Source organism: Chlamydotis macqueenii, chromosome Z (assembly GCF_036417535.1).
Source record: "Chlamydotis macqueenii isolate bChlMac1 chromosome Z, bChlMac1.mat, whole genome shotgun sequence".
NCBI classification, from domain to species: domain Eukaryota; kingdom Metazoa; phylum Chordata; class Aves; order Otidiformes; family Otididae; genus Chlamydotis; species Chlamydotis macqueenii.
Window position 1 is genome coordinate 521165 of NC_141593.1, and position 19678 is coordinate 540842.

The 19678-nt window shown below is 53.3% G+C and overlaps 1 protein-coding gene across 2 annotated transcripts in view; it reads right to left on the reverse strand.

The window, feature by feature from the left end:
- Positions 1–6971, reverse strand: part of LOC147596216 (netrin receptor DCC) — a 356938-nt gene extending 349967 nt beyond the window's left edge. For both annotated transcript variants that reach the window (XM_086770507.1, XM_086770506.1), the window contains exon 1: positions 6854–6971. In XM_086770507.1, coding sequence (XP_086626633.1) covers positions 6854–6944 — 91 coding nt within the window. In that variant the 5' untranslated portion in view covers positions 6945–6971. The remainder of the gene's footprint in view (positions 1–6853) is intronic.
- Positions 6972–19678: the final 12707 nt, after the last annotated feature.

A 19678-nucleotide genomic window follows, 5' to 3' on the forward strand; every position in this document is an offset into this window, starting at 1 on the left:
GAGTATTTTTTTCCAAGCGTCTTTAAACTGCTGGTTTGCTAAGTGTCCCGTCAACACTTGGACCATGGGAGATATCAGCCCCCTTTGGCTTCTCTGTCACAGGAAAAGAAATTTTTTACCTTTATAAATCTGAAAAAAAAAAAGCCATTCTGACACTACAGAGTCATAGGATGGTTTTGGGTGGGAAAGGACCTTCAAAGCCCACCCAGTCCAACCCCCCTGCAAGGAGCAGGGACATCTCCAACCAGATCAGGTTGCTCAGAGCCTCATCCAACCCGGCCTGGAACGTTTCCAGAAGAGCCGTCAGTGATTTTTTTTTGAACTCACTTCACACCGTTTCTCACACAAGAGGACACGGCGTTGATTGCGTCCAGGGAAATGAAAAAGCTCCAGAGCCCCCGTAAATAAATACATAAAAATCCCAACGTCCCTTTTTAACAGCCAAGTCGAAACCGAAGACCGTTAGCTACCTTCCTACGTACGACAGACTCCTCTTCAATAATTCATCTCGACCTTTCTGAGCAGAAAACCGCGCAGGAAGCTTCCTCCCAACGCGGAATACGGGGACCGCGGGGCGCTTTGCCAAATTTACTAACAACGTGCGGGACATCAGGATGACCAGGCGTGCCGACAGCATGTTCAGCGGCGCCTAGAATACGATAACGGACGGACAAACGAGGAAAAAGGATTCGCAGGCTGGATAAGAGAAATAGAGGCGGTGGATGCCCCATCCCTGGAAACATTCCAGGCCAGGTTGGCCGGGGCTCTGAGCAACCTGATGTGGTTGGAGATGTCCCTGCTCCTTGCAGGGGGGTTGGACCGGGTGGCCTTTGAAGGTCCCTTCCAACCCAAACCATTCTACAAGTACCATGACATTTGGAAAATGAGTACGGAATTCACAGGATTGGATGAACATGGGGAAAATCCCACATCAGTGCAACCTTTTTAAAAAAAAAAAAACAAGCAAAACCTCAACCCCAGCAAGAAAGCGTGCTGCTTCTTCAGCAGTCGACAGGTTGTGGTGGGACCCAAATGCCCCAACCACGGTTTGTCGCGTGTCTTCAGCGCCAGGGAAGAGCAGAGGGCAAGTTTTAAGGGCTTTTTTCTTCTTCTGAGCATCAGAAGGCAGAGAAGAAGAAGAAAAAAAAGCCGGGAATACGGACAAAGGCCCCTCAGAGCCTTGGTAAATGGTTTTATGCTTTACATTTTACGCAGTTCTATCAACTGACCTTGTCCAGAGCTGTCACGTTTTGTCTAATCACCGCCCTCGGAGCTGGAGAGCCAGACAGAAACGCCCGCAGAGCGTCCATCCGGGATCAACCTCTTGGGCTTGTCAGATGTGCCTTCGCCGGACTTCGTACCTTCCCGCGGAGAATTCGCCGTTAATTTAGCAGGGGAAGGCACAGCAGGATCCAGCGGCAAGAAATAAAAGCCAAGCAAACCCAAACGGGCAAGAAAGGAAAAACAAGGCAGAAGAAGCGACCCGGTGAACGCGATTAGCCGTGCCGAGGGAGAAAGCAGGTTCTCCAGCCCGTCACAAGGTCCACAGGCAGAAAAAACTAAACGAGAAAACCGATCCTCTTTTAGGGGAAAACAATATCTGCTGCCATCCCGGCAGAAACCACCTGTATCCAAGAGAAAGCTTGCTGACAATTCGACGGCGCTGAGATTTCGTGGAGCATCGGGCCAACCGTGGAGACGGCGCACGGCGTGTGGCGGGAGTAAATAAAGACTGGATAAAACAGGAGAGAAACCCGGCGCGACGATATTGAGGGGGGGAAAAAGGAAAGCAATAAGCAAAAGCCGCTTGGAAATAGAGAAATGAGGCTCCTCAGCCGTGCAGGACAAACACAAACGCCATCAGCGCAACCTCGGAAGCCCCCAGACGCGGAGAGCAGGCTGTGAAACTGTTCTCATCTAAAACCGATAAAACCAGGAACGAGGAGACTGTCGTTCACCGCAGAGCTCTTCCGATGACTGAAGAACCGACCTCGGCTCAGCTAATCTCCAGAGCCTCTCCAAAGAGTCGTAACCCTGCAATTCATCAAGCTCTCCATCCGCTCCTCGCCTCCCACGGTACATCCTCAGCCGCGTCGCGCAAGCGGCACCCGCGCCATCGGGATAAATCCTGCCTTCCGGAACGCGGTGTCGCGTTCACCGCCCAGCCACGCTGCCCTCTCCAACTAAAATAAAAGTTTATTTTATTCTTGCCGTAAGACTCCAGAAGAGTAGAACAAGGAAGATTTGTTTCCTTGACTCAAACTTCTCGGCTGATCAGGGAGCACTTTCCCAAGAGAGGTGGAAAGCGATATCGAAACTCTAAAAACGACAAAGTTGGAATTTATTTCCTCCGGCTCGGGACGGGCTGGGCGCTCACGATCAATCCAGACTGTTCAAAAAAAGCATCATAAAAGCAAACAAAATCATCAAAACATCAGCAGCCTCCCTCTTTTAAACTCTACTTTGCGGAGTTCTCTCCGAGAATTCCGTTTCCTTTCTAGCGCAGGCGTCTCCCAACTCTCGCGCGAGGCGTTCCGTCATCAGCCCCGTTCAGCCGCAGCCCTTCGCCTCCAAGCTGAAACGGAGAAATACCGTCAGAGAGCAACGATTCTGCTCGGTTTACAACTCTCTCTCAGGAATATACTCTATTTCAGCTGAATTTACCGTCAAAATTCAGAAGACACGCTTCACTTCCAGCCATCGCTTTCCATAGTTCGAGCGTTTTCCTTACAGAAAGACCCAAAGGAGCAAATCTCAAAACGCCTGCGGCTCCCTTTCTGTGTTTAAAAAAAAAAAAGATTCCCGAGCATCCTTCATCTCGCAGAGGAGCCCGCGCTTGCTTTTCAACAGCAGCGAAGTTTACGGGGAGGAGATGGGCACTGGGTACACGAAGCGGATTTATTTCCCAAGAACCAGAACCAGTAAGACTTTAAGCCATTCCCACAAAAACCATTTGAGGAAGAAATTCATCTCCCCGCGGCGCAACCTCACGGCTGGGACGAGGAACGTTGCGGCGCTTGATTTTGGGCAGGTGAATTTTCAAGCCGGCACGGAGAAAGGAATCGCCTCGGGTAAATTAAAAGTAAAAAGTGTTCAGAGATTCTGGGAATAACCCAGAGCAGCTCCGGCCGGCCCGGAGCACCACGGCTGCGGTAACAGGGATGGTCAGGGAAACGGGGACAGGGCCGGCGTCTTTACTTTGGATTCCAACGGAAATTAAAAAAAAAATTTAGGTCAACGTTTCACCCAAGGGATAATTTTAATAGAGCAAGTGAATATTTTTTGCCTTTAGTTAATTAATCATGAAAGCCTCGGTGGAATTTGTCAGTATGCTTTTTATTCAGGCACGGCGAACGTTTTTAAGAAACTTCCGTCTATTTGTATCCCAAGGGCTGCACTGACTCACGCCGTCGTGGATCCGTGCCTCGGCAGAAGGGGAAAATCGGGCACCCGGGAACGCGGTTCCCTCTTTGAGCGTCCGCTTCTTCCACGGAGCGGCTAACTTCCGCAAATCGCGTCCACCCGGGGATCTGCAACGGCAAACCTGAGGCGAGAACGGCCCCGTTGGCGTTCGGGGCTGAGCGTCCCTTAAATCCGCAGGGCGGCCCAGCTAAACCTTCTCTTAGGCTGGCGTGGAGGGAAACCAGGCTGGGAAGACGGTAAAATACCAGGAAAGGGTAAATCCACGATGGATGACTCCGAAAGAGTTCTTTTAGCTGTCACGTTAGCTGATTGACGGCGGTCTCCTGTTAGGAGAGGCCAAACCCGGGCGTCACACGCGACGCGCGCTTCAGGGACGAGCTCAGGCAGAGCCCGGATTATGGTGGGACGGCGTTAAACCACAGGCTACCGGGAAATACCGGCCCACGTACGGCACCAGCCTTTTCCCGGTCAAAACGTGAGGTGGGACGGGGACGCTCTGCTTCCTCGGCAGCGGAGCGAAAGCTCGGGTGGGTGGGGAGAAGGCGGCACTCGCTCCTCCGTCTCCACCCTGCTCCTCCGTCTCCACCCTGCTCCTCCGTCTCCATCCAGGCTGCTCCAGGGAAACGCAAACGGCAAGGTCGGTGCCCTAGCTCCGAACTCCAGCTCGGTCGGATAACGTGAAGAACTCGCCCGGACCGCGAGCCGCGTCTGGAACGAGCGGTCCCACAGGTTTTCTTCTCTAAGTTTAAGAAGCCCAGATGGATTTACCCATCTCTGTGATCCTGGAAGCCCTCAACTGCGGCCAACGATCCTGCCCAGCGGAGTTCTTACAGTCCTACCCCAAAGATCTTACTGTCACGGTCCTGAGTGCCTATCTGAAGCCAACACCGGACTTGTATCCATACGGACGTGGAGAAGGAGGGAGTGAGGGCAAAAAGAGACAAAACAAGAAGAGCTGAATACAAAAACACTCAACAAACTACAGAAAGAAGACAACTACTCAAATATCAATTGCTCATCCCCAACGAAGCTCATTTCCATTTTTAAAAATACTCTCGCGTACGCACGGGGGGGTCACCCCACTGCCGTAACGCAGGCGGTGGCTCAGGGGCCTCCTAACGCAGAGGGCAACCGCGGCGCGTCTGAAAGGGATGCCGTGCCAGGGCACGGGTGATTGATACCGCACCGCTCACAGGAGGGATTGCCACCGCAGCCAGCCATCGCCGGGCTCCGACGCGCTGCACTGAGGCTAAATTCCTCACCGAGATCCGGCGGGAGTCAGGCATCGAACACAGAAGCCGCTCACAAAAAAAAAAAACCAAACCTTTGAGGATGAGTTAAACTCCCACCCACGGATTAAAAACCGCCGCCGCCCGAAGTTTTCAACGCACCCCCGCACTCCCACGGCGTTTGGGGCAGGGAGCAAGAGAGGAGTCGGCCTCATCGGGCAGCGGCTCCGGGGTCCCTTTGTTGGCAGCGCTCGCCGCCTCTCCGTGCCCTGTCGCGCGGGGACGGGGCCAAGCCCAGCGCGTCGCCCGCGCCTCCCGCCCGCAGCGCGTGGGAAACGCCACGGCCGAGCGAGCAGAGGCCGGAGCCTCGCCCGAGAGGGGCCAAACCCGCTTTATTCGCTGCCGTCGGCCCACCCGGGATGGCGACGGGGATGCTGAAGGAAAGCACGAGCTCCACGTGGGCCCCCGGGGCCGCGACGCCGGGACAACTTTGCGGAAGCGGGCGCGACGCGAAGACGCCGCCTTCAAAATCAGGGCGACAAACAGCCGCCTACGGCAGAGACGGGGCGCGAAACGCGCAACCGAGACGCGCCGCCGGAAAACAGCCCGTTTCTTCCAACGTCCCACCAAACAATCCCGACGCCGCGGGAGCAACGGCTTTGCGGCGCGCCTGGCCCCTGACACAGCGCCCGGCTTCCCTCCGCTCCTCCGGCAACCGCACGCGGAGGCTCCCGCTCCGTCCCCTCCTTCGGCAGCAGAGGAACCTGCAAATCAATCGGTTTTTCACGCAGGAGGATCGCCGCTGTGCCTCCCATCTCCCAGCCTTTCAACCGGAATGGCAAGAGAGACGTTGCCCCGCTCCCACCGCCCGGGTCCCACCTTCCGCGCAAGCAACGGCGGAGGCCAACGCCGGGGCCGGGCAGGCAGGAGGGCGCGAGGCACGCACGCCAAATAAACCTCCCGGTTTGGCAGAGGAGCAGCTCCCAGTTTAGTCGCTAACTCCCCAAAACCAGCACAACCAAAAGACGCACCCGTTCGCGCGAAGGAAGCCCCACCTCCACGGGCGACTGCTGTTTGCATCCAGCTGAGCTTTGCCAGAAGCCACCCAGGATTTTGATTTTTTTTTTTTTTTCGCTAAACGCTCCGTATGCAGCACTTTCCCCCCTCACCCAAACCCGCTCTAGCGCTGGCGCGCGCCGCGCAGGGAGCTGCTCCCCATTGTTCCTCCGTCGCCGCCGCGAAAGAGGGCTGCACAGACGCGGGCTCGGGTCCGCGGTTTTGCATTCCCCTTCCCAAGGTTCGTCCTGCTGAAGTATTCCCCGGTTTCTTTCGGAGAAAATTAAACCAGCACCGGAGAACAACGTTCCCTCGCACGCGTCTCCCTCCGGCACGCGCTCACCGCCCCCCGTCCGCAAATCAAAGCCGCACTTTCTCAGCTCCTACCGCTTCTTGGCTGGCGCTCCCGCTTCTCTTTTTCTCTTTCTTTTTCAAATCAGAGATCGGCGCACCGCCCGGCCCTTCTCTACCTTCCCGCGCGAGTAACCCCGCGGCACCGCCGCGGCAGTTCCCTGCGTCCCACCCCTACCCCGCTTCCCACGCGCCAAACCTTTGCCATTTTTAAGGACAAGACGCGCCTGCCGAGCGCGGCGAGAGAGGCGCAGCCCCAAAGAATCGCGGCCTCACGGAGTTGGAAGACGCTCTGCGGAGAGAGAACCGCCTCGCTAACTCGTCCGCTGCTTTCCTTCCTCTTCCCAGCAAAGGCAACCTCTTCCCGCGGTTTCGGCACGTCAATCCGGAAAGCTACAGGCGCAGAAATCCGACGGCAAGCGGGAACAGGTGCGAAAAAGAACGGGGACCGACCCCGCCACGGCCACAACACACCTATTATGCCACCTCCCGTCACATTCCTTCTTTATTTTCCACGGGTTTCCTTCTTTCCAGGGCTTCCCTTTCTCTCCAAGGCCGGCGCAAGGCGCTTCCAACCCCGGTTTCCTCCCCCCGGGCGAGAAGCGCTGCGAAAGCTCGCAGCGGCGAGCGAGAACAATAACAAAACAGCCCGCAAAACCAAACCGCGCTCGCAAAAAGGGGGAGAAAAAGTCCAGCGGCACAAGAGAAGCAGGCAAAAAAAAAAAAAAAAAAATTAAAAAAAAATTAAAAAAAAAAATAAATAAAGCAGGGGAAATAAAGCAGAGCGGACTTACCGGAGACGCGAGGATGCAGGATGGCCAGCGCAAACGCGGAGAGGAGGAAAGCCAGCTTTGGTACGCAAACACATCCAAGACTATTCTCCATATTTCAACACACACCTCCAGATTTCGGGTCCTGAGCTCCGGCAGCAACCACACACGCACAGCCCCTTCCTCCTCCTCCTCCTCCTCGTCGCGGCTGGGTTTGGTTTTTTTTTTCTTCCTTTTTCTTCCTTTTTTTTTTTTTTTTTTCCGGTCCCTGCTGACAGGGATCAGCCGAGGGAGAAGTGATGCGGAGGGTGGGAAAAAAAAAAAAAAAAAAAAAAAGTTGCGATCAGTCCAGGAGGCTCCGAGATTCCCCGAGCGAGCAGGGAACTAACTCGAGGAGAGGGGGAAGGATGGGGAAGGGTCCTCCCACCGCTGCGAAACCATACGGAGGAAAATCCTGCCAAAAAAAAAAAAAAAAAAAAAAAAAAAGGTTAAAAAAAAAAAAGGTTAAAAATGTAAAAAAAAAAAAAAAAAAAAAAAGGTGTGCATCAAAAGAGTCGCGGCGGCTCCATGTTCAACGCTGGGAAAAGTATTAAAAAAAAATAAAAAAAAATAAAAATTAAAAATGCGGGGGGGGAATAAAGCCCCGGTGCGCGCGGAGAGAAAAGCGGGAGCGGCGCAAGGCGGGCAGCGCGTGCGGCTCTGCCGCCCTCCCGGCGCGGAAAGGGCTGCGGCGCCTCGCTCGTTCCGGCCGCTGCCAGCCCGGACGTGCAGCCGCGGCGGCGGCCGCGGGGGCGGGGGGCCGCGGAGCGGGGGAAGCGGGGGAGGCGGCGGCGCGGGCCGGGCCGGGCCGCGCTCGGCAGCCGCCGCCGCAGCAGCAGCAGCAGCAGCAGCGGCCGGGGCTCGGGGAACGGCGGCGCCCTCTGGGGGCCGCTCGGGGAACCGCCGCGCCCCGGCCCGCGGGGATTCGGAAGGGCAACAGCGGGGACTCACCGGGGCCTCACCGCAGCCCTGCCCGCGGGGCCTCACCGGGCCCCGCCTTGCTCCTACCCCCGTCCTACCTGCGGCCCTGCCCGCTGCCCGCACCAGCCTCTGCCCCGGCTCTGCCCCGGATCTACCCGGGCCCCGCCCCGGCCCCTGCCCCTAACTCCCCGCAGGCCTCGGCCGCTCCTGGGAAGCAATCCCACCCCCGCCTCGCTTCGTTCCGTGCTGACCTACAGTTCTACTTCTCCCCCTGTTTTGTTGGGTTTCTGGTTGCTTTTCTCCCTTGTTCTCCTTCCACTTCCCCACTCCGCACCTCTGCAGCACCTGCTCCGTTCCCACCACCCAACCCATCTCCTCCTCTTCACCCACCGGATGATTTTTTTACGCTGAGGGTGGTGGAACCCTGGCCCAGGTTGCCCAGAGAGGCGGTGGATGCCCCATCCCTGGAAACATTCCAGGCCAGGTTGGCCGGGGCTGTGAGCAACCTGATCCGGTTGGAGATGTCCCTGCTCCTGGCAGGGGGGTTGGACTGGGTGGCCTTGGAAGGTCCCTTCCCACCCAAACCATCCTGTGATTCTAGGTTCTCAGCTTCCTCCAAACACCTCAAGGGTTTTCTCCCTTCCGCTTTCCTGGCACGTTCCGACGCGCAATTCTATAATTCCGCAGCGCCACACAACGCCACCGTTCCCAGCACGAGCTCCTCACAACCTCCTTCCAAAATCAGCCTTTCCTCGAGCACCTCCTCATGTAGCAGAAGCACCTTTAAACCTGCAAAGCAAATACAGAAAAGCCGGAACTCTAAATACGGATTTGGCTCCACGGAAGTAGCAAGCTGAGCAAACGCAGGCTTCTGTTTCGAGCAGAAGCAAGACTTCTGCCGGTACGCGGCCAAGACCCTTTCTGTTGGAACACGCAGAGCGACATATGGTGATCATCTTACAACTTGTAGCCACACTGAGATGGGAATTTCTGAGATTCCACCAGACTTTTTCCTACGAAAACGGCTTCAAAGCACGGGGAACATCTGCAGGCGCGAGCCTACGGCACTCGTGTACTTTTCCCAGCTTCGAAGCGAACGTTAGCGGAGGACAAAAAGAACCGACGTGAACCAAGCGGAAAATAAGCAAGCGCTGCGCTTTCTTCTGACGTGTGAGCTCTCTTCGTTTCACCTCGAGCTTCTTCAGGAACAGACCGCCAACTGTGCCGCGCTGCGCGCCGGGGGTTTACGAGCGTCACAAATGGGTGAGCAGGTTTTCACCGCTAAACTCGGGGTTTGGTTGGTTTTATTTTTGGCTTTCAATCTGAATGCAGGTCCCGAGGGAATAAAAGGCTGGCGTGTGCCTGAAAACAAACAGGCTGCACGTCGGGGGGAGTTGGGATCGCTGGTCTTCCGGGAAGTAAGAGGATGCAGAGACCAGTAAAGTCAAGTCTGGTGCTGGTTGGCCTGGAGCCCCAGAGCCAAGCCCCGGGGAGGGTCTTCAAGTCAGATCCAGATCCTAAACCCTGCAGTAGATCCCGCAGAGGAGTTTAAGAATCAGCCCTGGGCTTACTTTTAGGCTGATTGCCAAAAGCCCTCTTTGCACAGACATTTTCTCCGGCAAAAGCCTTCCTCAGCCCAAACCCATCCTTTCTACCGTCCCAGACAAAAACCTGGAGATTCCTGGGCTGAGAACTGTCAAGAGCGCGTGTGGCCCTGAAGGTGAGGGGTTAAAAACCCCGACTAAGCCGGAGGAGATTCCCACGCCTGCCCGCGATATTAAAATCTCCTATCGGCACTCCCTGGCTATCGCCGGCACCGCGCAGCCTGCCCCAGGGCCGCAGGAGCTCAGCTCCGCGGCGGTCATTTCCATCACGTACGATTTCCTTCCTACGTCTCCGGTAGGAACAAGGAGGCTTTTCCTTCTCGAACCCCCAAACAACGGACCAGTCGAGGCGGAAGACTGCCGAGCTTCCTCTGTAACACGTTACAGTTTTTCTAGGCTCTGGCTCCTTCTACCTCAAGAGACCTGTTCGAAAACTTGAGCATTTCTTTTCCCGACTTTTACATCCCGATAACGGTGTTGAAGGTACCATTATCCACCGTAAGATTATGTGCAATTACCTCCTTCCCGTGTAATTTTGCTCTCCGGAATTACCACTCCCCTTTCATTTGTTACGAGGAATATTTTATACACCTTTAGGAATTCACCCAGCTAGGCAGTAGATCAGAACACATAATTTCATCGCACTTACTTAAGTGCCTTTTAAGCATAATTAGAAAATTGGTGCGAGTCAAACGAAGCCGCAGCGAAGTTTTCTCCTTTTCCTGCCTGGTTTTCTTCCCGCCAAGCCTCAACGTGCTGCTCTCCCCGACGCGGGCTCCCATCGAATCCCAGGGCCTCGCGCTTTTCCTAACTCAGGCATGAAGTAGCCACACGGCGACGTATCTCCGAGCAGAATTTAATCCCGCGTATAAAGAACCTTAAATTAACTAAGTGGCTTAGAATTAATGAGCTCATTAGATGAGCTAAGGAGTCGCTACTTTTCATGCGAAAGAGAGAAAGCTTTTCGCTTTGAGAGGATGTTGTGGTTTTGTTAGTGAGGGGGGGCTAAGGTGGCAGCTTCTGTAGGAAACTGCTAGAAGTCGCTCCCCTTTGTCCACGGGACTCAGCCGGGCCCAGGGCGGACCCACTGTTGGCCAAGGCCGAACCGACTGGTAGCAGAATGTCCCGTGATAACGCCTCTGCGATAACGCATTTAAGAAGGGGAAAACAGAAAAAAAAAAAAAGAGAAGAGAAGATGTGAAGCAGCTGAGTGGGGGCAAAGAGGGGGAGGCGCGAGCCACATGGGCCTTGCAGGCCTCACCCTCTGGCCTCCCGCCAGGCAGCCGACTGGGCCCAACTCGGCCTGGCCTGGCTGCAAGAAGTGGAGAGGAGATGAGATGTGAAGAGAACCTGAGAGGCGTCTGCCTGCCTGTTGTGAAGAATTTCTGGGGAGAGGAACGGCTGCAGACGCCAAGGTCAGTGAAGAAGGAGGGGGAGGAGTAATGCGGCTCCTGGCCAAGATTCCCCTGCAGCCTGTGGTGACGACCATGGTGGAGCAGGTTGTCCCCCTGCAGCCCATGGAGGCCCACGGAGGAGCACAGATCCACTTGGAGCCCATGAAGGACCCCGTACTGGGGGAGGTGGATGCCTGAAGGAGGCTGTGGCCTGTGGAGGCCCCGCTGGGGCAGCCGTTCTGGAGGGACTGCACCCGTGGAAGAGATGACCCACGCCGGAGCAGTTTCACGAAGGACTGTGGCCCGCGGGAGGGACCCCACGCTGGAGCAGGGGAGGAATGCGAGGAGTTCTTCCCCCGAGGAGGAAGCAGCGGCGTAAAACAACGCGTGATGAACTGACCGGAACCCCCATTCCCTCTTCCCCCCTATGCTGTTTGGGGGGGAAGGAGGCAGAGATAATGTTACGCCTGGGAAGAGGGAGGGGTGGAGGGAGGTTATCTTGTTCTCTGTCTCATTCTCCTGCTGTTTGTAGTAATAAATGAATAGTTTTCCCCAAGTCGAGTCTGTTTTGCCCGTGACGGTAACTTTTAGGATTTCTCCCTGTCCTTATCTCAAACCTCGAGCCGTTTTTCTTATATCATCTCCCCCTATTCTCTCGGAGGGTGGGGGGAGGGAGAGAGAGACTGGGTAGTCTGGTCCCAATCGGGGCTGAACTACGACACAGGACGAGCAGTTTTGAAGGCACAATTTTTGAAGGAAGCAGGGCATCTGCGCCCTCACCCTCCTCCAGAGTAGAGCACTGGATGTGCTGCCTTGAGGTCTGACGCTGTACGAGAAGTTCTTGTTTCCCTGTGATTAGAGTTTAACCACCGTTCCCGTTCTGCCCCGTTTTGGTAAATCGAAATGTCGTTTCTCTTCGGCAGAGTCCTCGCGTGGCTTCGCGTTCTCCCGTACACCGAGCTCCTAAACAAGTGTCCACACAGCGCTTCAGCCGAAATAACTCCGTCCTGAGAAATCAACCTGTCACAGCGTTGCCACTGCTGGCGGTGGTCGGGCCCTCCCGCAAGCACACGTCCTCCGTGCTTTGAAATTCCCTGCGGCTGAGCAGGGAACTTCTCCCGGAGTTCACTTGTCAGGTTAGAGCGATGCAGTTTATTTTGGACCTTCCCGTTATCTCCCTTCTTTCATCAAAATAAACGAGTTCTTCCCCTCTCCTCTCACAACAACTCTGGAAGTTGAACAAAGGGCACTCGATCTGCCGTAACAAATAGGTTTAAATGGTTTGGCTGCTGCGATATCCCAACTTTTACAGATGGCAGCCGTTCTTCCTTTGATGAGCCCGGACTTCAGCAGCCGAGATGCTCTCAAAGTTATCGAGCACAAGCAGTGAGAGATGTCTCAGCAAAGCTGTCTCGCAAGCTGCTCTTGTCAAGGTCAGCGCTCCTCCAAACCAAAAACTAACGGCTTTCCTGTTCTTACGCAAGCGGGTCCGGGTCCTGTCCCAGCCGGATGAGCTGTGGAATTTCGGGAGCCATGTGGGAGTCAGCTCAGCCATACAAATTTATGGAAGTGACCTTCTTTCAGGATAAAAGGGAGCTGTGAACTTCTCAGCGACTTACCATCAGATGTTCAGGTGCCTCTGGTGCATTACGTTCTCTGATGGATTGCCAAGATGTGTCTTCTCCTAAAGCGGTTTTGAAGCCTCCTGGAAAGATTTGTTTTCCCTAAGGAGAGGGAGGGCAACGTCCAGAGCACCTTGTGCCAGCACGTGCCTCAAAAATTCAACAACTCATGCTTCCCACTGCAAAAAGCACGGTTTCTCTCTCTGCATTTTCCTGAAGGTTATCTTGAAGTCTACCTGCGCCCACCACACTGTGTCACGCCCCCACGGTTTACAGAAATCAGAGCACGCCTTTTGATAAATCCTCATGCTTACACGGGGAAGCTGCCTGTAAGAGTTAGGCTGAAGAGTGAAGTTGCTTCATTTTTAATGAGTTTGGAACTGGCACTCATTTTCTGACAGCTTGCAGGAGCCAGTTCAGTGCATTTTCTAGGTTCCAGATGCCCTTTCTGTACTCAGCTCTCCAGGCAGCAAAGCTTTCTGAGCCACAGCGTCTCCTCTTACCAACCCTCTCCCGTAGCCCTAGCTACTCCCACCCACTCTCCCTCCAAGCAATGATTTCCCATCAGGAACCTGTGCGTCCCCTCCATGGATTTCGATTTCTGAGGTTTTTTAGAGTTCAGAGCAAATCCTGATCACCGTATCCTCATCCTCAGCAAACGCTGCTGCTCCCCAGAGAAGGTGCTGGAGGAACTCTAGCGTCACTAAGCCGCTGTCCTAAACTGCCCTGGGAGATAAGCGCCGGCACCGACAGCGAAAGCTCGATTCCCTACGGACCGGCACAATCCTGGCAAAGTTCTTTCGCCTTAATTTTTTGCCATGTAAAATGCAGATGTCTCCACCTGACGTGTGTGATTTTAAGTGCACGAACAACCAGAGAAGCCCCACTGATGTCAACAGATCAGTGACAAGAGCGAAAGGGAGCAAGAGCTGAAAAGCTTTGTTAAATCAGACTCTCAGTCAATAGCAGGTCGCGGAGGATTACAGCTAACGCCACGCTAATATATTAAAATATGGATCTTTTACAGCTCATATTAAATGAGAAGAAAATCATTTACGACCTCTAAATTTAAACGCCAGAAATTTAGCAAGGAAGTGCCTGCAACTCGCGTAAATCAGAGATGGAAGAGGTTTCCACTCCATCCAGCTGAATTCACAACCGGCAACGCTTTACTGCTAAATCGTGACAGACCCAACGCTCCTGTATATGGGGCCCTCCGGTCCCTTTGCGTGGGGCACCACCTGATTTTGACACCTCGGGACGCGCTTGTCCGTCCGACAGCACCTAATCTTCGTGAGCGGGGCTGTACCATCGCGTTGTCCTCTTGCACCTGACCGGCAGAAGAGACGAGACCTTTACCGCAGCTTTGACTTTGAATCCCGCATTAGCGTCAGCAGTGATCCCGAGATGTTCAGTGACGGAAGTGACGCCGCGTGCCCAGTTTTACCCTCGGCTGTGTTTCTTCGGCCTTCAACCCGTCCTTGTGGGAATCGGCAGGAAAAGCGACAGCGTAATTAGTACGTAATTAGCCACGCGGAAGCAGAGGTGGTCACAGGGCCCACTTCTAGCTCACTTTGGGAAAACTCCTTGCCGCCGACTACAGACCGTCAAAGCTACTGAGATCCTCTCTCTTATCTCGTGTTGCCTGACCGGGCAGGGGCAGGCGCAACGTTCGGTGTGGGTTAAACCAGCGCCGTGCGACCGCAGAGCAGCTTACCCTCCGCCAGCTTCGCGAGCTAAGCCTCTTTTCTGCCTTCCTCGGAATTTTCTCATGTCATGGTTCAGAACACACCTGCCCCAACACCCGGTGAACTCAGAGCACTCACGTTTGACAACAAATTACGCTACCGAGCAAATTTTGTTTTCATCTCCTGTCACCTCCCTTCGGAAGCTGCTTTGCCCGTGCCTAATTCTTCACACCATCCAGTCCCCAGTCCAAATATCAAGCCCGCATTATCTACCTCTGAATGACTGCCAGGGCTTGAACTGCTGATTAGGTATGTCAAACTTGACGGGTAGACCACTGCGCTCTTCCCTCTGGGAGAGAGACAAGCATCTGGTCTTTTTTTTTTTTTTCCTTTTCTGTGTCGGACTGCTCAGGCTGAGAAGCAATTTGTTCAAATGTGAAGTCCTTTACTAGGAGGACTGTGTCCAAGATGACACAAAATGACAACGAAAGGAAAAATAGCCCGCAGCGGCTCGGCTCGCCAACCATCTCTTTTTCCTAGAGACCTCTTTTTGGTTTAAAATCCACAGTTCAGCGTGAAGCGCTACCATATTTAAATGGAAAGTAAACGGATACTTGCAGGCAAACAATCGTTACATCTGTTTATTCTCATCGTACTATTGTTGGGCTGCCAAAGGATCGCTCGTTAACAATCCGCTCACTCAAAGTTACACTTTCCCATCGCTGGAATGAATTCAGCACCTGCAGCTCTCTCGTTAGCGGAGGCTGCCACGGGTTTAACGTTTCTCCGTGTAACGATGCAGCGCGGGTCACTCCATGCTGGCAGGAGACATCCACTCGTTTCCCTCAGATACAAGAGCTGCCAGTCCACAGGGCAGCTGTGGCAACTGAAATCTGCCACGTGCTCCTCAGAGCATGCTAAGTAACATTTCTCTTCCTAAAACTGATCTGTATTTCCATATTTTAGATCAATCTTTTATTTTTAAGACATTTCTGCGCCTACACTTGCACACTTGCACTGGGACTTAGGGCGTGGAGGTTGAGTACTGCTTCTAAATCTTCTTTTCTTTGACTTCTGGAAATGACCTAGAAGTTTTTTGAGACTTGAAACAGATGTTGGAACCTAGAAAAAACTAACAGAGGCTTGAATTGTACAGATAATGGCCCTTTTCTGTAGGATATGTTTCTTCTAGGAGCATTTTGACATTCTCAGTCAGACACATCCCCAAAGGTACCTCATTTTTCTCTACTGGCTCCGTAAGGAAATCAGGCTTCTGACTTTCTTCAAACACAACTTGTTCATTGATCCTCTTTATTTCTATAAATTGATCGTATCGCTTCATCCAAAACCAGAAGCAACAAGGTCTTGGCTATCTGAGGGAGCAAGAGAAGACGAGGAATGGAAAAGAGCCGTTCAAATTTCAGTTCTGTTCCAGGTTTTCTCATCCCTCTCCTTTTCATGTTAATTCAAATTATCACACAAACAGAACGGAAGTAGTTTGAGAAATGTAACCAGCAAGAGGACAAGAGGAGTACAGCACAGGGGAATGTTCTGCTTTAGACGAGAAAATCCTCCTCCCTGCCTCACACTCATAGCTCTGGCTGCGAAAACTTTCCCTGAGGAGAGGGACTTGGGGGTGCTGGTGGATGAGAAGCTCAACACGAGCCGGCAATGTGCGCTCACAGCCCAGAAACCAACCCCACCCTGGGCTGCACCCCAGCAGCGTGGGCAGCAGGGCGAGGGAGGGGATTCTGCCCCTCTGCTCCGCTCTGGTGAGACCCCCCTGCAGCGCTGCGTCCAGCTCTGGAGCCCCCAACATCAGAAGGACGTGGAGCTGCTGGAGAGGGTCCAGAGGAGGCCACGCAGATGCTGAGAGGGCTGGAGCAGCTCTGCTGTGAGGCCAGGCTGGGAGAGCTGGGGCTGTTCAGCCTGGAGAAGAGGAGGCTCCGGGGAGACCTGAGAGCGGCCTTCCAGTGCCTAAAGGGGGCCTAGAGTAAAATCCTCCAAACGAAACCACTTCCATTCAGCGATCTGCCCAGGAACGTGTGGATTAACATAGCACTGACAGCCAGAAATCAAAGTCTCGTGAACCGGAACAGATTACCGAATTACGAAACCGAAGGAGTGCATGCTCATAGCTTGGAAATGATGAATCTGCAGATGGCTCCGATGAAACGGCAGGCCTGCGTTATCCGAAATCAGCACTAGCAATTAAGCGCCGGCTCCGCTGATGGACTGAGAAGTTTCACCTTTAGCTTCCGCAGGAGAAATTTAACCCTCAGCTCTTCAAGTGGTTGTACCTGAACGCAGTTGTGTAGAAGTTATAACTGACAGATGTGATATGTTAAGCAACAGGTTTGCTTCCAAAAAAACTTGAAAGAAAAGATCTTGGCATAGAATCATAGACTCATGGAATGGTTTGGGTTGGAAAGGACCTTCAAAGCCCACCCAGCCCAACCCCCTGCCAGGAGCAGGGACATCTCCAACCGGATCAGGTTGCTCACAGCCCCGGCCAGCCTGGCCTGGAATGTTTCCAGGGATGGGGCATCCACCACCTCTCTGGGCACCCTGGGCATCATAGGAAGGATCTGGGAGGCGAGACTCAGATGTCTCGTCATAAGAATTGAACGCTTGTCATTGTGGGCAACCTGTAAAGCCAAACTACTGGTCTTTTTGCACGGCACGCTGGGCCAGGGCTCGGCAGCGAAGGCGTATCATCAGCTCCGCACCGCGTCCTTGCAGCGATATCTCATTTTGTATCCGCCTTGCTTTTCCTCGCGGGAAGTGGAAATCGTAAAATCGCAATTACAATTGCAAATTGGACAGTGAGGTCATAATGCTGGCTTCCCAGGCGAGGGCCTGGGAAATTTTACACCAAAAGAACTACGTAGGAGTGCAATTTATTATTAATTTCAATGGCTATAATGATTGAATCGGTAGCTCCCGGAACATTAAACCTTGACTTTAGATTCCTCAAATTTCCACCCGAGACAGCGGCAATCGAAGATTTCTTGTGCTCTCTCCCGGATGTTGCTTGATCCTGCGTGGCCCGGGCCAGAGCTTGTGGGATAAAGCCTGAAGCTCATTTTCTGTTTTCACGGCCGTTCGGGTTCTTGGACCGCGGGCTGACTTTGCAACAAAGGCGAAAATTGGGAGCAAGAGTAATAACGTGCTTTGTGAAGGGCGTCAGTCCACCAGCGCACAGGCTAGACTGATGCTCCTGTAATTCATTTCACGTCGGGGATTTGAATCCGACACGGAGACGAAAAGCTCTGCCTGCTATTACAGCCGTACGTACCATCCCTCCCGGACACACGTTATCAGCGCGCTGCACCGCCAATCGTGTCATGCCCGATGTCCTCCACTCGCTATCAATTACTTCGCCGGAATGAAATCAGAACGAAGGAAAACATTCAACTGCGCGCAAATAAATCTGTCCTAAAGATAGAAAATGAAATTAGAGGCTGTATTTTGACCACGAGCTCCGCGCTGGTGGGGGCCTAGGGGAGATAAGTGAGCCTGGACCCATTCCCCCGCAGCCCACAGCGGGCTCGGTGGCGAGATAGGACGGCTAATCTGGTTTTCTATTTACTGAACCTTTTAGGGCTCATATTAGGTGACAAAAAGTAACCATGAGCCGCGTTGGTGCTGCCTCAGCAGAATGGTATTCGAAGGAGTTATTCAAGCCATTAATCCTTTAGTGCCGGGAATCTGTATCTGCCAGGGAGCGGCATTGGCCGGCCAGCGGTTATTTATTCGCCGATTCCCGATGTGTGAAACGGCAACGTGGCAATAACGTCCACTTGCTGCGCTTCACGGACAAAACCCACACATCTGCTCATCACAGCTCCACGTCTGATACACAGCAGATAAACTCCTCCATGTCATGTCCTGCCCTCTCTCTAAAGGCCTGAAAGGGAAGGCGGGGTTTCCCACACCACTGAAGGAGAGAGAAATACATTTTCTGGTTTTACTGGACGTGGCTCCAGCCCCAGCCTTTGATGGTCGTAGAATCATAGAATCTGAAGGTTGGAAGAGACCTCCAAGATCATCAAGTCCAACCGTCAACCCAACACCACCATGGCCACTAAGCCATGTCCTGCAGTGCCACGTCTGCATGTTCTTTGAACGCCTCCAGGGATGGTGACCCCACCACTGCCCTGGGCAGCCTGGTCCAGTGCCTGGCCACTCTTCCAGTGAAGAAGTGTTTCCTCATACCCAACCTAAAACTCCCCTGGTGCAACTTGAGGCCATTTCCTCTCATCCACGAGTTATCTGGGAGAGGAGACCACCACCCATCTCCCCACACCCTCCTGTCAGGCCGTTGTAGAGAGCAATGAGGTCTCCCCTCAGCCCCCTCTTCTCCAGACTGACCAACCCCAGTTCCCTCAGCCGCTCCTCATCACACTGGTGCTCCAGACCCCTCACCAGCTTCCTTGCCCTTCTCTGGACACGCTCCAGCACCTCAACGTCCTTCTTGTAGTGAGGGGCCCAAAACTGCACCAAGCATTCGAGGTGCGGCCTCACCAGCGCCAAGTCCAGGGGCACCATCGCTTCCCTGCTCCTGCTGGCCACGCTGGTCCTGATGCAAGCCACGAAGCTGTTGGCCTTCTTGGCCACCTGGGCACACCGCTGGCTCCTGTTCTACCAGCATCCCCTGGTCCCTTTCCGCCAGGCAGCTTTCCAGCCGCTCTTCCCCAAGCCTGCAGCGTTGCATGGGGCTGTTGTGACCCAAGCGCAGGACCCAGCACTTGGCCTTGTTGAACCTCACTCAGTTCACCTCAACCTATTGGTCCAGCCTGTCCAGATCCCTCTGCAGAGCCTTCCTGCCCTCGAGCAGATCGACACTCCCGCCCAGTTTGGTGTCATCTGCAAACTTACTGAGGGAGCACTCAAATCGCCCTTCGCGGGGCTACACAAAGTCTCATTTGGACTTTCACAGCATTCCTATAAAACAACTCGGCCTAAGGTCTTGTTTTACCGAGAATTCTTTACGGAAACTCATTCTTTTTTCCTCCTCGCGGCGCAGTGATTTAAAAAAAAAAACTTTAACATAGGAAAAAAAAATCTCATGAGACAAAATAGAAAATGTTGTGTCGGAAAAAAAAAAACACCTATATTCTGAAGTTATACAAGTGTAAATAATTCATTTTAAAATGACATCACATCTTTTGTCGTCACGATACAGCATTAAAATGAAATAGTTAAAATATTCTATGCTGAGTAATGAAGGGCAGCTGCAATTTGGTGCTCGCTGAAGTGTGCTGCCTTATTTTCTGGGTTAAAACAGCTCCGATAAAATGAAAGAACATTTTTGGGCTGTTGTTATTAGAGTAAAAACAAAGCAGAGGTCGTAGAGATACGCGTGACGGCAGAAGTACGAGTCTATTAGTTTGTCACTCAGTGCACGTTGCAAAATAAGGGAGAGATTGTAACGTTTCAAACAAAAATTCATTAAAAAATTGACCAAAAATGACAGCTTTTGGAAATATCAATGGGCCTAACTTTGCCTCAGCCATAGCTCGAATGCTGTGGGCTCTCCGACACGTTTTCGAATTACCCAGCTGCACCTAAAGATGAG